This window comes from Kryptolebias marmoratus, linkage group LG9 (genome assembly GCF_001649575.2).
Source record: "Kryptolebias marmoratus isolate JLee-2015 linkage group LG9, ASM164957v2, whole genome shotgun sequence".
NCBI lineage: Eukaryota > Metazoa > Chordata > Actinopteri > Cyprinodontiformes > Rivulidae > Kryptolebias > Kryptolebias marmoratus.
The window spans coordinates 18,844,484-18,864,187 of record NC_051438.1 but is presented as its reverse complement, the minus strand read 5'-3'; the positions used below and the strand labels follow the sequence as shown (position 1 = coordinate 18,864,187).

At 37.9% G+C, this 19,704-nt stretch overlaps 1 protein-coding gene across 2 annotated transcripts in view; it reads left to right on the top strand.

The window, feature by feature from the left end:
• The first annotated feature begins 11,810 nt into the window (after positions 1 to 11,810).
• pcdh11 (protocadherin 11) overlaps positions 11,811 to 19,704 on the top strand; it is a 142,657-nt gene continuing 134,763 nt past the window's right edge. Inside the window, exons 1-2 of one of the 2 annotated variants that reach the window (XM_017428284.3) lie at positions 11,811 to 12,575; positions 17,730 to 18,314. In XM_017428284.3, the coding sequence (XP_017283773.1) occupies positions 17,775 to 18,314 (540 nt within the window). In that variant the 5' untranslated portion in view covers positions 11,811 to 12,575; positions 17,730 to 17,774. The remainder of the gene's footprint in view (positions 12,576 to 17,729; positions 18,315 to 19,704) is intronic. The other variant, XM_017428285.2, reaches the window with a different exon arrangement.

Here is a 19,704-nt window from a genome sequence, read left to right as displayed (position 1 = left end):
GTAAGCAAACAAAGAGACATTATAACCACTTCCTTGTTGCCGTGTGGATCAAGACCTGTACCCGAGACTCACCTAGCTCTCCTTCTCTTGCAGACCACTACGGACACCGCCCACTGTATATAGTCTCACCCTGTAAATAAATTCACTTACCTTTACTTCCGTCTCTGTGTTTGGTCTTGGTTTCGCTCTTCTGGACAGTACCTCCCGAGTTATGACAGTTCCTGACATTTTTTTTTAATTATTTTTACTTAAGATTTTAAAAAGCCACTGGATCACTGAATTTGTGTACATTCACACACAAGAATATTCTTGTTTAGTAAGTCAAGAAGGTCAATTTGAAAAATTGGCATTTTCATTTTCCCAAAAAATAATTTTTTGGGTTGAGGTCAGAGATTTGAATTGATGTCATGTCCAACATCCTTTCCTGCTTTGCCATGCTCAGAGTCATTGCTGTTAAAAAAAAAAACTGGCAAAAATATTAGACCATGATTGGATTACATTTTCCTTAAGCAGACCAAAAGTATTTAAAATTATACGGTATATACATGCATATCAGCATTGACAAAAGATCCTTATCACCCAAGTAGATGTCCCATACAGATAGATCTGGGACAAGGTCATTTGGAAGGCAATACTTGGAAAACTGATGTCTTGAAAACAGTTTGCTGTGCTGTGTTTGCGCCATTACTATGAAAAACAAACAAATGAGTTTGGAGATAGATAGGATAAGTGGATAGGATAAATAGATGGACAGATGGGTGAAACAATTTCTAAGTTAAGTGGTTGGAGGTTGATTGATAGTGGATATGCTTTACGTTTGTGCAGTGCTCCCAAAAGCTCTTATATCAGTAAGAATGTCTGATTAAGTAAATCTCATAAAATATACATAAAAAAGAAATGTAACAGATTTCCCCTTTGTAGCCCTTGCTAAGGGAGATATAGAAAATAAGCATATATGTTCTGCATCGACTGAGGGGATATTTTGTGCACAGAAAGAGTCATCCGCAGTGTGATCAAACCTATAGTTGTATTTTCATCCCACGTGCATGTGATTTGAGCATGTAAGGGGAAAAATAGATGAAAAATAAATATGAAAGGGATTTTAAATTTAAGTGCCTATTTACTTTTTGCAGCAGACATTGTTCCATGTAAGATATTGTTTTCCTCCTTTTGGAAGCACTTTCATATACAAGCACTATTTTTGTATACAAGCCTTCCCAAAAAAATACAATTACAGCTTGTAGGAGGTATTCATCCATCCATCCATCCATTTTCTTTACCCGCTTCTCCATTCCGGGTCACGGGGAGCTGGTGCCTATCCCCAGCAGAGGCAGGTGACACCCTGGACAGGTCGCAAGTCCATCGCAGAGCCACATAGAGACAAAGAGGTATTCGAGGGTAATCATAATAACTCTGACCTGACATGAATGTTTTACATAGTATTGGATTTGTTGTGGTGACATGGCAGTGCAGTGGTTAGAGCTGTCACCTCACAGTGAGAAGGTTGCAGGATCGCCTCCCATCTTTTCGATGTGGACTTTGCCTGTTCTCCCTGTGCACAAGTGAGTTTCTCTGAGTACTCCGGTTTTCTCCCACAGATCAAAAACATGCATGTTAGGTTCCTTGATAACTTTAAAATGTCTCTGATTTGAGAGTGTGAATGGTTGTTTATCTCCTTTGTCCCTCTGTATCCCTGTGATGGACTTGTGACCTGTCCAGGGTGTCTCCCACCTCTCGTACAGTGACCGCTGGCACCAGCTCCCCCTCAACCCGGAAAGGAAAAGTGAGCAAAAAAAAAAAAAGATGGATGTAATTGTAGTTTAACATAAAGCCAATATGATGAAAAGTTATTTTACTTCAGATGTCATAAAGCACAAAAACGGTTGTCAAGTTTTCCTCCACATAACACAATCTTTTTTTCTCTCTCAAGCCTCAAGCTAAGTACCATGAAGTCCCGAGAGTGCAAAAGAGATGTCTGCACACATTGTCTTTGCAGTTCCATGTCTTTGGCAAGGGGGCATCCACAGTTTACAAGGCTTGCCTTCAATTTTACTCATCAAACAATGGTTGTGTACACAGCCCATTCAAGGCGGGGAGAACGCAACAGAACGTGACAAGAACATCAAGCGTTTGGCCATCTGGGGAGGAAGAGTTCCAAATGATCACTCCTAAGCGATCATAGAAGTGTTTTTCTTATTCTCACTTGGCACACCCCAAAACGGCCCTAGATAAAAGAGAAATATGTTTCTGTGACACTGGTCAGATTCTCCATGTGAGAAACACGACAGTAAATGTTTAATAAAGCTGCCATTTCAAAGGTGTTGATTGATTAAAACCCCTCCTGTCCTTCCAAACACACCTCGGTGCAATTTAATTTCCACTTCCTTTTGTTGCCACCAGGGCCTGTCACGTTCGCGGCCTCACAAAGGCTCATCATTAAGATTGAAATCTTCCACACATAAATTTTTATTTGAAATCAATTCAGTGACCTTCACCATGCAAAGGCAAGCACATTGTCAACCACGTCTCAAATTGGAGGCACTGTGTTAAACAAATGTTGCATGTCTTTAATGAGAAGTCCCTTGTGAAAACTATAAAAGATATTGAAATTTCTTCCAATCTAGTTTTCAGCAATTTTGATTAAAGCATACTATGAACAAAATGTTTTATGTGATTTTAGATTTTCTTGCAACTATAAACATTCAAATACTGCAGTACTGCTTACAACTGAACATATACAGCCAAGAATACTGTTCTTGTCTGAGAGTGTTGCCCCAGGCTCAGCTTCACAGTAGACAGATGGAAGAAAGCATTGCCACAGCATGTTCTATCGCCTTCATCAAACAACACACAAAGGACAGTTTAACAGTCAGTTACTTCTTTGGAAAAGAAAAGCTTTCCAGAGAGCAGTATTGAAATAGTTTTAGAATATACCTTAGAAAACAATACAAAAATAAGTAGGCTCTTTATCCAGTGTTATTTTGAACATTTCTGAAAATGTGTATTTTGGATATTGGAATTTGAGATTTTTTTTTCCTTTCATTCTAAGTTGATTACATTAGATTGTGGTGTTATTTTTGTCTTTAGTCTGCATACCTTTGGTCAAAGGTAGTCTGGTAAAGAAGTAAAGAATTGTGTTGTCATCTCTGGTGCTTAATCACTATCAGCTAGAATTTAGTATGACTCAGAAACATAATTTTTTGTTATATTTGTAAACTTTATCAAAAAGTTGTTTGTAGTCTTGAACAATAGACTTTAGATGAAATGAGTCTGGTCATGTTATCAGGATTTAAGGAACACAACTAGACCAGTTTAGGGCAGATTTATCTGACAGACAGCAGTTTAAATGATGAATCTTCCCCAATAAAAAACATTCAATTTATTTTACATTATACATGCCTTCCATTGGTATTATTGTTATGCATCAAGGCTTATATTTCCATTTGCAAACATAATCAAATATAATTATCCATGAAGCCAAATTAAAGCAATCAATGAGTCCATTCTATACAAGCTTGAATACCAGCTTGTCTTTAAGACATAAAAGTTGAACCTTTTTATTTTTTTAACTTCTGAATTTGTTGTACCTGAACCCAGTGTTGTCTGACCAATTACTTTCTCTGCAAGACATTATTTTGGTCTCGAGTACCACAACAAGAAAACGTGGGGTAATCTTTGACTAGGCCAAGATTTCTCATTTGGCTCTCATCAGTAAGGTGGTAAGATCTGCTTCTTTGGCCAGAATCAACACAAATAGAAATATCCTGTCCAATACGACACAGAAAAGCTAGACCAAATATTTCCAATTTGCAGGCTGGATTACTGCAATTCTTTATTATAAGGATATCTTTAAAAAATATCTGAAAAGCCAAGTGCCCAAGCAAAATTCTGTTGCAAAAGGTCTGATTAGAATTTGCAGGAGATATTATATCTTGGCTACTCTTCACATCTTCCTGTAAAATCAAGAATATACTTTAAAATTCCTTATTTTTTTCTTTTTTTACAAAAAAGCTTTTTAATATGTTGAAGCTCTCGTAGTTCCATATTATTCCAATGAGGCACTTTACACAAAAATGCAGGTATAGTGGAAGAAAAGGAATGATCTAATGCTCCTCTCTTGTGGAATCAGCTACGAGTTGCTACCTTAAAAAAAAAGGCTATAACGTACCTTTCATATAAATCTTATAGTTAGGGTTGGATTTGGTTACAAGCTATCCCTTGAGTTATTTTGCTAAAGGAAATAGTGGTCACTTTTCCTCACTCTTCTGTCTTTAATCGCTTAACTCTACATGAATGTATATGCTATTATTACTATCATTACCTTTGTAGTTTTTCTTTTTAACTTTCCCATAGAAGATATTCTTGAACTGACAGTTTATTTGTTTGTTTGTCTCCTTCCTCNCCCCCAACTGGTCGAGGCAGATGGCTGTCCTTTCTGGTTCTGGTTCTACTGGAGTTCTCTTCCTGTTCAAAGGGAGTTCTTCGCTCCACTGTCTCCCACCTCTCCATGAAGGCTCAGAGTGGGGGGACAAAATCAAAGTGAAGATCCAGTGCAATCTGTTGGCTTCCTTTTGTCAAAGAACATGGTGAAGATGGAGGACCCAAATGCTGCACAGCAGGCGGCAGGAAGCAGATGAGGAGCAAACACCAACTTTCATGACTTACAAGTAGGAGAGGAAAAGCCATGAGTGATGCTGAAGAAGGAAAATCAAATAAATCCCAGAACTGACAGTGATTCAAAGCATGGCAGTGATCTGGTAGAGCGCAAAAGAAACCAAATTTAGTATGTATGAAGAAACAAAAAGACAATTGAGCAACTGGTTGGTACCAAACAGCAAACAAAGGCCAGATGTGTCAAAGGCAGAAGCAAAAGTAACTCAAGTAATCAGGGTGGCAAAACTAGCTTAACACTGAACAACAATAAGACACAAGCAGATATTGTAAAAAATAAAATAATTAATTAAAAATATATTTGTCAGGGTTACGCTACTTTTAACCAATGGGCATCATCCTAACTTTAACAAATATGGGCGGTTTTGGTTGTTTGCACTGGAAAGCTTTAGCCACCCTTGTTTTCAAAATCAAAATGAAAAAAAATATATATTTGGGAAGAATGTTTCATTGCTCCAGCTGAGTTTCAGAATCAGTGTCAAGGTGCATTGATGCTTGTCTGAAAATATGTGGGTGGCAAACCAACTTACTAACACAACAGGCTTTCCCTTTAATTTGTAACCTCTGTGTACAGGAAACAGAGCAGAACAGCAAAACACTTCCATGAAATCATTATTTATTTAGAGACAAAACAGGGTCATTACTGGTGTTCTTTACACTATTACATTATAATAATCACATGTAGTTTGCATAATTTAGAACATTGGACAGGTCCGAGCACACACAGACCTTTCATGCTTGTGTTGTAAATCAGTGGTTCCCAAGTAACTAACGTTGCTTATTTCCCATTTAAGGACTCACAATGAGCTGAAAAAGGGGAAAGTCATCTTTAAGAATACTTTAAAACTCAAAAGTGTAAGAAAATGACAACAGTTATCCTGACAAGAGCGCTTTGAAGTGTTAGCTTGTAAAAAGCAATTTGCAGTTTTGCACTTGCACCTGTCAAGGTCAGAAATTACTTTGCACAACCACAGAAAAGGCACGCTCAGTTGAAATGTCCTCACAAAAAACAAATTTGTGCATCCAGACTCAGACACGTTAATTTGATATTTTGGGAGGACATGCAAACTGACAATAATGGTGGTACATAAATCGGCCCTGGTCTAATTGGTGCATTGCAGCTACACACCACTCAATGTTGAACCCTTCATTAGCCTTAAGAGTTGTTTACTTTCTAATGAAGTCTGTCTTATTCTGTTTTAGTGTGCTTCAGCCATCTCTGACAAGATATTATTGACGGGGTCCTCTCAGCTGCAAGATTTAATGGTGTGTTTCAGCTGATGGGTAGATAGAAACCAGAGGAAAAGAAAATGTTCAGTGTTTCAAGATTAAAAAGCTAAAGGTTTAGAAAATCATGAGCATACCTTTGCAGAGAAAATTCTACCATTGATCTAAAATCGTCCATGATGTATTCCATTCCGAGCTAGCTTAGTCAGAAAATTAAGACTCTTAAGTCTGACATTATCTGTAAACATTTTTATAAGAAATGACATCGCTTTTCCCACAGTGGATTTTCAGCATTTGCTGTAGAAGCAATTTCAGAAGACTTAACTGATTTTGCAACATTTCCTGGTAATGTTTCTTTTAAAAGCACTAGTTCAGATTTTTTGAGGTGGGGTTCTGTGTTTATGAGCAGGTTTATGAACAAATAATATTTTACCTGTTTTTGAACAACCTCACTTTGGAGAAACAGAGTTAAGCTCTGTCTGAGCTGACAAACTAATGGCTGGTTCGAGTGGGGTCGAGTCCAAAGTGGATTTCTGCCATCTTAAAACACCTATAGTCCCAATTGTTTCATTCATAGCAGTTTAAGCAAAAGCTCTTTTACAAACAATTCTATTGCAGCTAGTTTTGCATCACAGGTATTTATAAGGAATTTCGTGGGAGGTTTTTTTGCTAGTGAAACTAGCAGCTGCAGCAACTAGCTTTAACACTTCCAATGCAGCTTGGGGCACTTCTAATAAGATTATTGTCTTAAGTAACTTTGTAATGCAAAATAATTGGGAATAAAAAAGTTTATAAAGTGGTATTTGTTTGAACTGCTATAAAATATGTAAGACTGTAGGTAAATAAAGATGTTAACAATCCACTTTGGTTCTGTTTCTTCTTATTATTTCTTCAGAGTGAGGTCTGTCAATCTGACATCTACAACAGGTCAGATATTAGTTGTTCATAACCTTCCCATAGAACCTCACGTCAAGTGAGCAAAAGTAAAACTAAAAGCTTGAATACCAGAATAACAGAACTTCTTTTTTAAACTGTAGAACCCTGCAGATGTATTTCATTTTTCGCTCTGTAATTTATATTTCTGTTTCGAGCCATATTACACCAGCCATGCCAGACTTCTTCACTATCTAAAGCTCAGGTATGCTGCATAATCATGCTGCATAAAAAAAAGTTCAAATATTTTTTCTCTCAAATATTAGTTCATTCAGGGCCTCTTTTTGTCTTTCTTTTTATTTTATTACCTTTTCTCTGAAATTCCATCTCTTTCCAATAAGATAAAAGCAAATATTGAATTGTCCTCACTCTGTCCACTCCATCTTTCTCACATCTCTTATTTTTTTTTCTTTCTCCAGAGATCCTTGAGAAAGTGGGAGATAGAGAAACAGAAAGGAAGAAAGAACGCAGTAGCAATAGTTTCAACTCAGTGTGGTAAATCTCAGCGGTTGTTGAAAGTTGCCATGACTACAAACCAGGCTTGTATGGATGAGACAAAAAAAAATGTTTTGCCAGTATGTCTTGAACTCCTCGATAATGCCTTCTTTATTTTTATTTTTTTAACAGAAAATACATTTGGATTTGAGTGGCAAGCTGGGGGAAAACTTTAATCTTTTTTAACTGTTGGGAAAAAACAAAAAATACCATAACCAATTTAGGCTAAAATATGAATAAAAAGGAAATATCCATGGCAACTCACAGAGCGTTGAACAAAGGTGAAGGTACAGCAGCTACTGCAGTGTCGTCTCTTTAGACAAGTTATGCTGTTAAGGCTGAAAGGAAAATACAAAACTAAAGAATGGCATTGAGTCAGTTATGGTCGGTAAAGAAGCGCTCTATTCTGAACCCCTCTGAATAGTAATATGCAGCGACCTTGCAATTTAGTTCTGCAACTCTTTCCTTTACCCGTTGCCTCTGCCGGCTGAGCTTGACTGATAAGGTAGATCAGTGAATGTGTTCTTTTTGTGCCTTTCACCTCAGTTCAGAACAAGTCCTGAATTGTTTTGTAGGCTAATGGCAAACATCATAAAAAAGCCTTGTTGAAGTATTTTTATATCATATCTCGCGGCAACATTTGTGACACCTGTCAACTACACCCATTGTTTTTCTTAATTTTGCTCTCGACCATAAATGTACGCCTTGTGAATCTCATAATCTGTTCACAAACATTTTCAGATCTGCAAATGTACTCAACTTTAACTTCGCCTCTCCTGGGCCACAGTTTCCAACTACAACACCCACACAGTCAGACTCTCAGTGCAACACACACAAAAAAAAAAGAAAGCAAAAAGCATTTCATTTGATTTCATACTGATTATTGTTGTTAGCTCAGGTTGAGGAAAATATCACAATGTGGAGTGAAACAGACAGCATTAACCATGTGTTAAACAGGAAGCGTCTTCTGTCTGCAACAAGCACTTTTTTTGTTTCCTTGATTGACATTTCAGACTGACGATGAAGAAAAATCATATTGCGGAAAACACATGGGTCATTTCACCCCCTTCAAACAATCAGCTATTACTGTCGATTCTCACTTGTGAACACCAGCCTTTATAAGGTACATGTTTTGAAGTCTGTGTTTTTAATGTCGCTGAAAGCAGCCGGTAGATTCGATTACATCTTATACACATTTCTTGTTAATGCAATTCATTGTTTACAGTTTTTGAGGCACTAAAGAAAACTATGGACTGCATTTATAATTGCCCGCTAAAAGGCGATGGCGGAGAGATAATGTTCTTTTTTTTTTTCTGTGTGCGTGTGTTAATTTGTCTGTACCATTAGCAAAATATCTCATGAATAACTGAATAAATTTGAATGAAAACTCAGAAAGAAAACACTGGATGCACATCTACAAATTATACACTTTTGGAGTCCATCCCATGCCAGATGGCCACCACAGCTAAGTGACCTTAACAAACACAAAAATGGCTATAACTCAGCCAATTTTATAGATGCTGAGCTCAAAATCTGTGTGGTAGTAGATAAGATTCATCCACTACACTTCTTTTAGGTCCTATACATTGCACAAGATCTTTGCCTTAAACATTTATTTTAACTGTTGGGGTCAACCCTGGTTGTCTGTTAGCAAAATATCTCATAAAATCCAGGGCCATTTTGAATGGATCTCTCAGAATATAATCATTTGATGTGCATCTACAACTGATTACATTTTGGAATCACCTCCATTCAAATGGCCACCACAGCTAATCAACATTAGCCAATACAAATTGCTAATATTCAGTCAATTTCACAGATTTTGAGCTAAAATTTGGTGTGGTAGTTCCTGAGAGTCATCCTCAGAATGCTATTCCTTGTGCAACATTTTTCCCTAAAACTATGGCATTAACTGTCACAGCCAACACCGTCTGTTAGAAAATTATCTCAACCATCAACCATTCGACAGAATTTGATGAAATTCTCAGAAAGTAATGGTTCCCTCTGCCAAGGAGGTTATATTTTTGGTAGTGTTGGTGGTTTGTCCATCCGTCTGTCAGTCTGTCTGTTAGCAAGACCACTTATAAAGTATTGAACAGATTTTCATGAAATTTTCTGGAAATGTCCAGGATGTCACAAAAAAACAAGTGATTAAAGTTTGATGGTGATCACAATCTATATCCTACAGTTTCCTAATGACTCTGTGAGACTGGTGGAGGTTTGCTGATTGACATTTTTGAAGTTAGCTACATTCAAGATGGCTGCCACAGCTAATCTACTTTTGCCAACACAAAAACGGCTTTATGTGGTAGTAGCTGAGCATCATCCTCAACACAAACTCCAAGCATTACCACATCAGCTGTGAATTAAAACATGAAAGGCGGCGGGCAATATGCATCCCTTACTGATGTGACGTTACATGAGCTCTACTGGAGGTTTAATGATGAATAAAATCCTCAACCCTTTATTATCTTTAATAACAACGATCTAAAAAAGGGGTGAAATGTTGTCTTTGCACTAAGATGCTACAAGTGTTAATTTGTTTTTAACTTTATTTTTTCATGTTTTCACAAATTTGTTCAAAGATTAAACATCAGTGGGATTTTACCCACAAGCACACACACACACACACACACACACAAATACACAAAAACTGTACAGTGACAAAAAAAAAATAATGTTCAATTATAGTCTGACACAGTTAAAGTAATAGATTTCTGCCAATTTATTGTTGCCTCTGAAGGAAAATAAACCCAAACTTCCTTCCCCTTATAATTCTCTTTGGCTTTTCAGATTACATTCTCGGTGTGTATGTTGTGTTTTGTCGCAATAAAAACGGTGTGGTTGTTTCTAGTATTCTTTAGTGTTCTGCAAACTCTCTGCAGCCTCTATTGATCACCTGGCGAAGTCACTTGATGAGAGGTAAGATGTGAAATAATGTGGAAGAAAATAACGGAAGCTTTTCTCTGAAACGCTGCAATACTTGAGTTAAAGCAGTTGTTCCACCTTTTTTTTCCTGCTTCTAATCCACAGAACAGCAGCAGACGAGACAACTGTTTCAAGTAATCATAGCTAAAATGACAATTAAACAAGACATAATGACAACAGCTTCGACAACCACTACATCAAGGTTTATTTGGTTTATCACTTCTCATTTTTATCTCTTAACAATTATGGTGAAATTTGGCTTTTATCTGAGAGTTGTTGCATTTAATTCAAATTTCTAAGATCGCCACAAAACCACCTGATTGGTGTTTTACATCCCACAGTGGGAGTCTTCGGCTTCAGGAGCTCGATCTAAAGAACAAACCAGCTGTAACATGATACTTTTAGAAAATAAAAATACCTTTTGAGATTAAAGGCCTATCCTTGAAAGAATGCATATTGCCTAAAACCTTTCATGCCACGGTTTTACACTGAGATTGTCTTATGCGGAGGACTTGTTGACTGAGTTAGAGCCTTTTTGTGTTTGCTAAGATCCCTTTTGCCGTGGCAGCCATCTCGAACCTGGTTGACTCAAAAATGTCAACCCAGTGATTGTGTTCTAAAAGTTTCATTAAATTCTGTTCCGTGGGATATTTTACCAAAGGTAGAGACACATGAACACTCACATAGACACAGGCAAAAGTATTATCACCGTTTTGCCCTCTGAGGGCGGGTGATAATTACAAAAACTGGTGAGTGGATATTTATCACATTTCCCACAGCTGGGGTGTAACAGCTTGGCATTGTTTGATTAGTGATTTTTAAAGCGATCAATATACATAGCTTTTGTATTGATTGGACAATGAGTCCCACAGCTGCAACATGAACTGCTGATGTTTCACATCTGAAGGTTAACCAAAGGTTATTTGCAAACAACTGGGTTTTGATGACTAATATATACAGTATAATATATGTAACTCACTCTTTTTCCCTTCAGTTTGTCCAATAATTTATTGTTATCTTTTTTTTTGGCTCATGTCAAACATTTAAGTGGTTTGCATGCAGTTGCCGCCTCATACGTTATATGGAATTGTTTCTTTACAATATTTTTAGGATGGTTTGGAGCATTTATCCCTCATCTCTGGCTGCATGTTGCCACCAGGAAAGCTTTGAGAGAATTTGAGTCTCTTCATTGTGTGAAGACGCCAAACTTAGCAGCAGCGAGCAAACTGGAAGCTGAGACAAGGCTTTTAAAAGAGAACAGTGCCCCCATTTTGCTTCCAGGCATATTTCTGGACCATACGGAGGCAACATTACTGCAAGCAGCCGAGGCTGCTCTGGTCCTCTTCCTCACCTATGGTGCGTCTCTGTGCGAGCATGGCTCTCCAACGCAGTGCGGCTTTAAGAGGAGCCGGGGCTCTTAAATCTGCGCCTGGCTCCTCCTTCAGCCATGATGTCAGGCGGATGGAGAGAGAGAGAGAGAGAGAGAGAGAGAGAGAGAGAGAGAGAGAGGGAGCGAGGTGGGCAGTGTTCAGCAGCCGAGTTCATACAATACTACTGAGACATCTACAGCTTAGCAGACAGATACGGTGAACCGCCTATCCCGGCTCCTGTAAGTGATGCTGCACAGAGGCACACTTTGATCCAACTCCACTGGGGGGGTTGATGCGCTCCCTGCATCCCTCATTTAAGAGTTTTCTGAGGAAGCGTGCGCAACCTTAACCCAGTCTAAAAACAAGTGACTGCTTCACCAATTAGGCTCATTAGAAGTCTATCTTTTTTTTTTTTAATTACTATTGTTGTTATTATTTGTGCTCACTTGGATGTCTTAAAGTCGTTCTGTTCGCGCAATAAAAAAAGGCGCACGTGAAAATTGCTGGTCAAATTTCGAGGCAAATTAGGTTAGGGATTTACAACAAAAAAAAGAAAAAGAAAGAAAGAAAAGTTAATGTAAAGCAAGCCTGGATCACTGCGCATCTCTCCGACTGTGGGATTGAGAGTCCAAGATATCCGAAGAAGAGGAAGTACAGCCTCCTTTTTTTTCATAAAAACTAACTTGATCGCTTGTTTTTTCCCCCCTCTTACAGTCGAGGACCGCATTTTTCAGCACATGGATAAGTTTTTGTAGTGGATAACACCTTTTTTCCCCCCAACCTCTCCTCTACTTCGCTTGCCTTTTTCCTGCCGACTCTGATGAGGATTCTTCCTCCCCGTTTCCCCCCACTCAAGCTCCATTCATGGCACTTCTTCTTTTTGTGTAAATCAGAGATGTCTCTTCGCGACGGCACTCACGGCTGATTTCTCCACCGTTCCAAGCGAAGAAGGTGAGCTGTGCTTTTCAAAAATTTTCTCCAACCCCGCATTCTCATCCAAGTATGTTGCTTTGCCTTTTTCTGTTCTCTTCTGATCTGTTCAGAGCGCATTTGGAAACATGAGAGCCCAATGGTTTCATTTGGTCCGCATTAAATCAAACTCAGGTCCTTCTACCTGCGCGGATGTGTTCTGTTTACCCAATAACTGCTGGAAACAGTCTGAGATGTAGTTCAGTGGCTCGTTTTGCTGAGACAGGAGCTCTTTTTATTTTTTTGAGATTCACTGGATTTTCCTAAAGCTGTTCCAAAGACATAACCGAGCGTAAATCGACTGGAAACCCCAAGTTGTCGCATTAAGAGACTGTGCTGCGCAGATGATCGTGACTTCGGGCGTTATTAGTCTCATTTCGCACTGATTAGCACACAGTCAGGCCTTAAAGTGGATTCAACTGCAGGTACTTTTCAGCCCGGGTTTCTCGGCGTCTTGGGCGCTGAGCTGGATGCGTGGGTGCGCGGCAGCAGCGCGCGCCTGCCACAGCGGTTCACGTGTTACAGACCTGAGGGACTATCCATAGACATATATACTGTATGTATATATACCGACCTGCCTGAAGATTAAAGCCATAGTTGGTTACTTAGGTTTTTAATCTACCAATTTTAATATGCTGTCTGTTATTATTATCAGTTGTTTGACTTGAGCCTTTAATTTGCTGCAGAATCAGATGGAATTGTGATCTGAACTTTCCAAAAGATCAGTCAAATATTTTACCTGTGCTAAAAAAAATAAAAATTAAGGGCAGTGGTGTGAGCAGAACTGCAGTTTGATTTGTTTAATCAAATAAAACCATTGTACTTCAGTCCAATCAGTATTTTAATTTCTCATGCATAGGTTCAAAGAATTAAGCACCAAAAACTGCAAAAGACAAAAACAAAAAGCAACACATTTCTGGAAAAAAAAAACCCCACGTCTTATAATATAGGTTTTGCCTTGGATTATTTTTGAAATATTGACCGCTGAGTGTTGAGTTTTTAGGGTGTTTTCTTGCAGGGAAACAATCACCAGTATATTTTGTTCTTGGAGTGCCCCTGGTCTTACTGCTTCTTCCAGGAGTCAGATGTTATCTCTTTACATTGATGTTAGTTTTCAGCCTCATGTTTTTTTGTTTGTTTGTTTGTTTGCTTGTTGTTGTTGTTTTTTTTTTCCTGTAGCCTTTAACCAAAGTCACTACGAAAGTCATTAAAAAGTTAACAGATTTGTCCCCCTCCTTCTACGTCTTCTATTGAATGAATTAGTGCTATTTACTAAAACAAGCAAGTCCTTCTCATTTACAGTAAACAGGGATTTAATTAATATGACTAACCCCACTGAACTTGTCTTTGGGGATTGATTTTAGAATCCATCATGTTTTCAACTAATGCTTAAAATATGAAAAGTGATGGAATTCTAATGAATTTATTTAGCATTTTTTTCCAATTGGATTAACCCTGAAGTTTATGCCCTGCTATTTAACGGTGTTATGAGCTGTTATGGATTGTCATATTCTTTCACTTTACTTTAGCGTTGGGTTCTTCGACACTTCTTTCTCAGTAAAAAAAAAAAAAAAAACCTGACATTTTAACAAATATTTCGTCATTGATGGGTAATAACTTGCATGGACTGCCCTCTTCAGGTCCACGATTACAGCGCTGAAAATTAGCATGCCATTTTGCTAATGGAAAGGGGCAAGAAATATTCCTCAGAGACAATTTAATTGCCAAGAAGCGCAGCCCTATGTAAATATTTTGGCCCTCAATAAACTATGAAAATACACAGGTTTATTTAACCCAGAAAGGTGTTTGCTGACTTTATATTAACATGTTACCACATATATACAAATTGTAGTATTATTAGATATTTTTATCCATACATTTTCAGTGATGGTTATAGTATTACTAATATAAAAGTAAAGATTTTTATCCCGTATTGCACCACAAATTTGGTGGCAGTTTTCTGAAAGGAAACAACTTTAATTCCTCTACTTTGTTAAGAGAACTCCTATGACTTTGGAGACAGAAAAAGATGTCTGATCACGACAGAAATCTGTTTTGTCAGGTTGCCATGACCCTTAAAGATCATTGTCTTCTTTTATGGAAACATCCACAGCCAATAATAACAATAATAGATGCAGCAGAAAATAAATAGAAAAAAAAAAGCCTTTGACAGTTTAAAAGGACTCCAAACCTCTTGGGTGCCAACCTCAGAGTAACCACACTGAAACTTTCTGATAAGGCCATCTTTGAGGTGAAGGTAGGGAGTGACAGTTGCGTTACGTCCCCCTCCTTCCACTCACCGCTACATTCAGCGGACGCAAACACCAGGAGGACCCGTCCATCATGCTGTCGCGCAAAGGGATCTTGGGGCTGGTCAGCTCCTCTCCACTGTGTCTCTCAAGAGGAAAGTTTGAGTTTGCCTACTGGATTCAACCTGCTGTCTAGGGCTCAAAATAGCACTTTAGGAGACTAGTGAAATGTAAGCAATGGAGACACTCTGACTGACACCTGGAATCTGCCCCCCTCTTACCTTTTTTTTTTTTTTTCTCCCCTGCAGCACAATTTCTTCTCTCACCTAGCTTATCCCTCGTGGACAGGTTTGTAAAGAGTTGTGACAAGTGAAAAGAAGTGCAAATGTTGGGAAATCATGGCACTGAAGAAAATACATGAAAATAATAAAAGACAGGAAATAAATTTAACCACGAGATGTTCGAGACTAACTTACATCTACGCAACATCTAATCACGTTTTAAGGCAAGTAACTATATCTGTCAGTGCATATCTCATGTACTAGTAAATTTTCGCTTTCTAACATTATGGTAAACTGCAAGTGTGTCTTTTTTTACTGCATTTGCACCCCTTCATCCAGCAGAACATCATTATCACTTACAATGAAGAGGAAATCTAGATCATCCTTTGATCTGTTCTGATTTTTCTCTTCACCAAATCACATCCCATTTTAAGGATGTAATTTAAACTTCATTATGCGAGCTCAGGCTTGGACAGTGTGGCGATCATCACAGCTTCGAAGAAGCACATTTCTAACTAAAGTGTGTCACTGGTACTAATAGGATATATTTCATCAGTGTGTTGACAGGAAAGTGCTGCCTGTACTCGATGTGTAGAGTAAAAAAAAATGATAATAATAATAAAAATCCTTACACATGGTCAGTGTCAGCCATGCATTTTTAGTCCAACCGCTCTGTAATGAGTCTCATGTGACTTTGCTTTATGAGATGCGTGGAGTTTGCCTGCACACGGTTCATGAGTGCCTTGCAATTGTTGCAGATTCAAAACCAGCTTAATGAAATCCTTATTTTTAATCAATTCCCTTCTGTCAACCAGAAGAGAGTTTTAGTGCCTATGAACACCGTTGCCTTGCCAATTTAGAGGACCCCCTGTTGTTCAGTTTAGGTAGTCACACCGTTTTGGGGCTCGTGTAAGGGGATAGAAATTTTCTAAAGCAGAAAATATTATAATTCTCCAAGAAATCTCTTTTTACAACAGGTAGGCTCTGCACATTAAAAAGCACCATCTGTAAACTGTTTGTGTGAGGACTGTCACGCAGCCTTTGCCATTCTTTGAGAGAAATGAATGTTTGATTTCAAGGCAGCTGCATTATGAATACAAACCAATATCAGGAGGAAAGTCATATGCAGGTAATAAACACTCAAGGGGGGTTTAGATCTAAACACACAGTGGGAAAACTAGTAATAAAATTAGCTGGTATATATACTGTGCTGGACTGCAGATAAGCAGCCCGTATTTTTATGAGAAGGAAATATATTGTACCTGAAATATGGTGGCTTCACTTTGAAATGATAAAAAAGGCAGGGATAAAAATCTGTTGTTTCTACTGTACACAAATGCATGTTTACATTTACATCAGATTTCAGCTGCCAGAAGCTTATTATAAACCCTGTGTGGCCAAACCTGAATTGACCTGCGCGGTTGTGATAGAAATGATGGAATGCATTTGTTAAACATGCCTGATAATGTGCTAAATGAATGAATAAGTCAAAATGTCAGCTAGCAAACCACACAAAGTAACTCCCCAGTAACCTACTAATTAACTGGTGGAAAGCAGTCAATATTTTATTCTAGTGTCTACTGGCAGGGAAGGCATTGCCGAGCGTGACTCCTTCATCATATTCCAATGACCTACTTGGGTGTTGGCAATTTGGGTTCCTGCCCTTTGGCGAGCGTTTACACATATCAAACAGTCAAAGATTTTGTAAAACAACAGCATGAAATGAACTGGAACACCTCGCAAGTTTTTTGCTCTGCATTTAAGGGTTTTTAGCAATCCATACAAACAGCCATCTAGGAACTGGTTAGATTTGATGTTAATGAAAAAAAAAGAGAAAGAAAACATTTGTTGAGATTTAGTGGAGTTAAAATTAAATGTCACTAATTTGACTGATGGTGGCTTTCACAATAAAGAATTTTACAGTGTTGTTTGCCTCCCTTCTAAACAGAGCTCTTATCATACTGTGCTTGCTTACACACATGGGCCAACATGAAATGTTTGAGAGCTCGATTGTTTACATTCAGAACAAATGAGGCTCTCCATTAATAGCTTCTGTCAAGCAGCACAAGTGCAAGTGTTTATGTGTATTCTTGCGTGAAAGCACCATTCCTTAAGGCTTAGTTCTGCTTCCTCCAAATGAGCTGAAATCTGGATGTTGGGTGCATTTTATGAAGACACTTCGTTTTGACTGATTCAGATGTAAATTCTTTTTTTTTCTTTTTTTTTTTGCATACTTACTATTTTTCCCGCGAGGTAGCTTGTGAAAAAGCTTTTTAAAGCAACAGTAAACTCAACAGCTTTCACAGTTCTGAATACTGATTCATATACAACAATGAAATGAATTGATGGAAAGCACGAACCACTAACCTTTTCTTGTGTCCTTGTTCAGTCGATGTCATCAAAGGTTAATTGTGTAAAACTGCCATTAATTTGCTCTCAAAGACATGGGAGGGATGTTGGTTCATAAAGAGGTCACGATGAGAACTCTCTGTGTGAGAAAATAGTACTAATTACAACAGAACATGAATGCAATGTCATTTTCTTCATTGACGTTGTGCATTCTGTCTTTCTCTCGCTTTTCTTTTCTCTCTTTTGTGTTTCTTCAGAGTGAATTGCTGCAGTAGAAGTGAAGCTCCCATCGAGTTTTGAGTATGAACTTGGCAAGTCAGGTGCATGCACTGGCGATCTTGCTCTCCTGTTTGGTCTTACTATGCAAGGCCCAGGAGAGGGACTACATCGTGAAGGAGGAGCAGCCAGAGAACGTCCGCATTGGGAATCTGCGCAAGGACCTCGACCTCCATCTAGACCCTAACATCAGGCTATCCTCGCCGCTGCAGTTCAAGCCTGTGTATAAAACAGGCGATGTGCCTTTGGTGAGGGTGGAGGCCAACACGGGGGAGATTTTTACCACGAATCACAGAATTGACCGGGAGAAGCTGTGCTCAGGGGTCTTCAATGAGAAACGCTGCTACTATGAGATCGAGGTGGCCGTGCTGCCCGATGAGATCTTCAGATTGGTTAAGATCCGTTTCCTGATCGAGGACGTGAACGACAACGCACCCCTTTTCCAATCCACTGTTATAAACATCTCAATCCCTGAGAACACAGCCATCAACACTAGATACCCGGTGCCATCTGCCTTTGACCCTGACGTGGGGATAAATGGGATTCAACATTACGAGCTGGTCAAGGTGAGGTTTCATCCTTCATTTGTGTACAGAAAAACAGAACTGTATGAACTATTTTGCAGCTCAGGTTTAAAATGAAGGTCTTCCTAACTTTTCTAATTTAAAATAGAATTTTTATGACTACGTGTAAAAACATAGAATCTGAGGCTACAAACTGTTTTTTTTAGGTATTTCAAAACCTTATTCTGGAGGTCTTCTTGTGTGCATATGGTGATTTTGTCTAACTCAAAGAGACTTACTGTTTCTGAACTTCAAAAAAACTTTTAGCATGTGGCATAAGGTTCTTTTGCAGTACTAACTCAAAGATGATCATCAAAATTAACCTTTAAGTTTTTTTTTTTGTTTTTTTTTTAAACATGTAAGCTATTTTAAAACACTATTTTTTTAAGAGAAGAACTTGTGATTTTAGGAGCCTTATTTTGTTTCTGTTTGCTACTATCATTCAAAATTAGATTAAGACGTGTTCTAATATATATATATATATATATATATATATATATATTGTAGGTATTATTTAGCATTTAGATTTCCATCACTGATGGCAAGCTATGCTGGTGCTGATGCAATAAAACAGCTCAAAACATGATAATACCACAGCCATGTTTCAAATTATATAATGTAGTTTTGCAAAAATGGCAGATTTATCCTTTTCCAAAGATACCAGAGGTGTTGTAAATAAAAATGTTACACTTTTAGGAAATGTTTCACAAAATATTGATTCATCAAAATGCAGACAGTGTTTTTTATTGGAAGCCACTGGCTTTCTCCATGCATCTTTCCAAAATAAGTGTTGTCTTTAAAATTCGTAAAACTTTTACACATCTTGCTGCACACTTGATTGTGATCCCATTGATGGAAAATATCTGACTCCTGTCGAATATTCATGCTAAGCGATACTCTAAGAGGTTTGTTTACTAGGTTCCAGTACATAATATCACACATATTATTTCAACAGAAAAGGATAGTATCCTTTATTTGTTTCAGTTCTCATTAGCAATCCTTTCTTTGGCCAGCTGTATGTAACGCCATTTTACTTGACATTTGCTTCCCTGATATTGGCAGCAAAAGTGTTCAAAAAGGAAATTTTACTTACGATGTTCCAAGATCTACGCAACTAACATTAATGATAAAAAGTATTGATGGATATGTTCAATGATAAGGATTAAATAGAATAAATAGGTTTAGATGAGTTTCAGGAAAATAAGCAAAGAGTTATTCTACAACCTTATATGTGATATACTAAAGGCCAACATAGTGATGTCTTGAAGTAATTGTTAAGAAAAATGAATTCAAGTATAAAATAATTGGCTTTTTCAAATACTCAAATGACTGTCTTCTGTAATAGAAGAATATCCAGCAAACATGTTTTTGATAGAACTCTGACATACTTTTT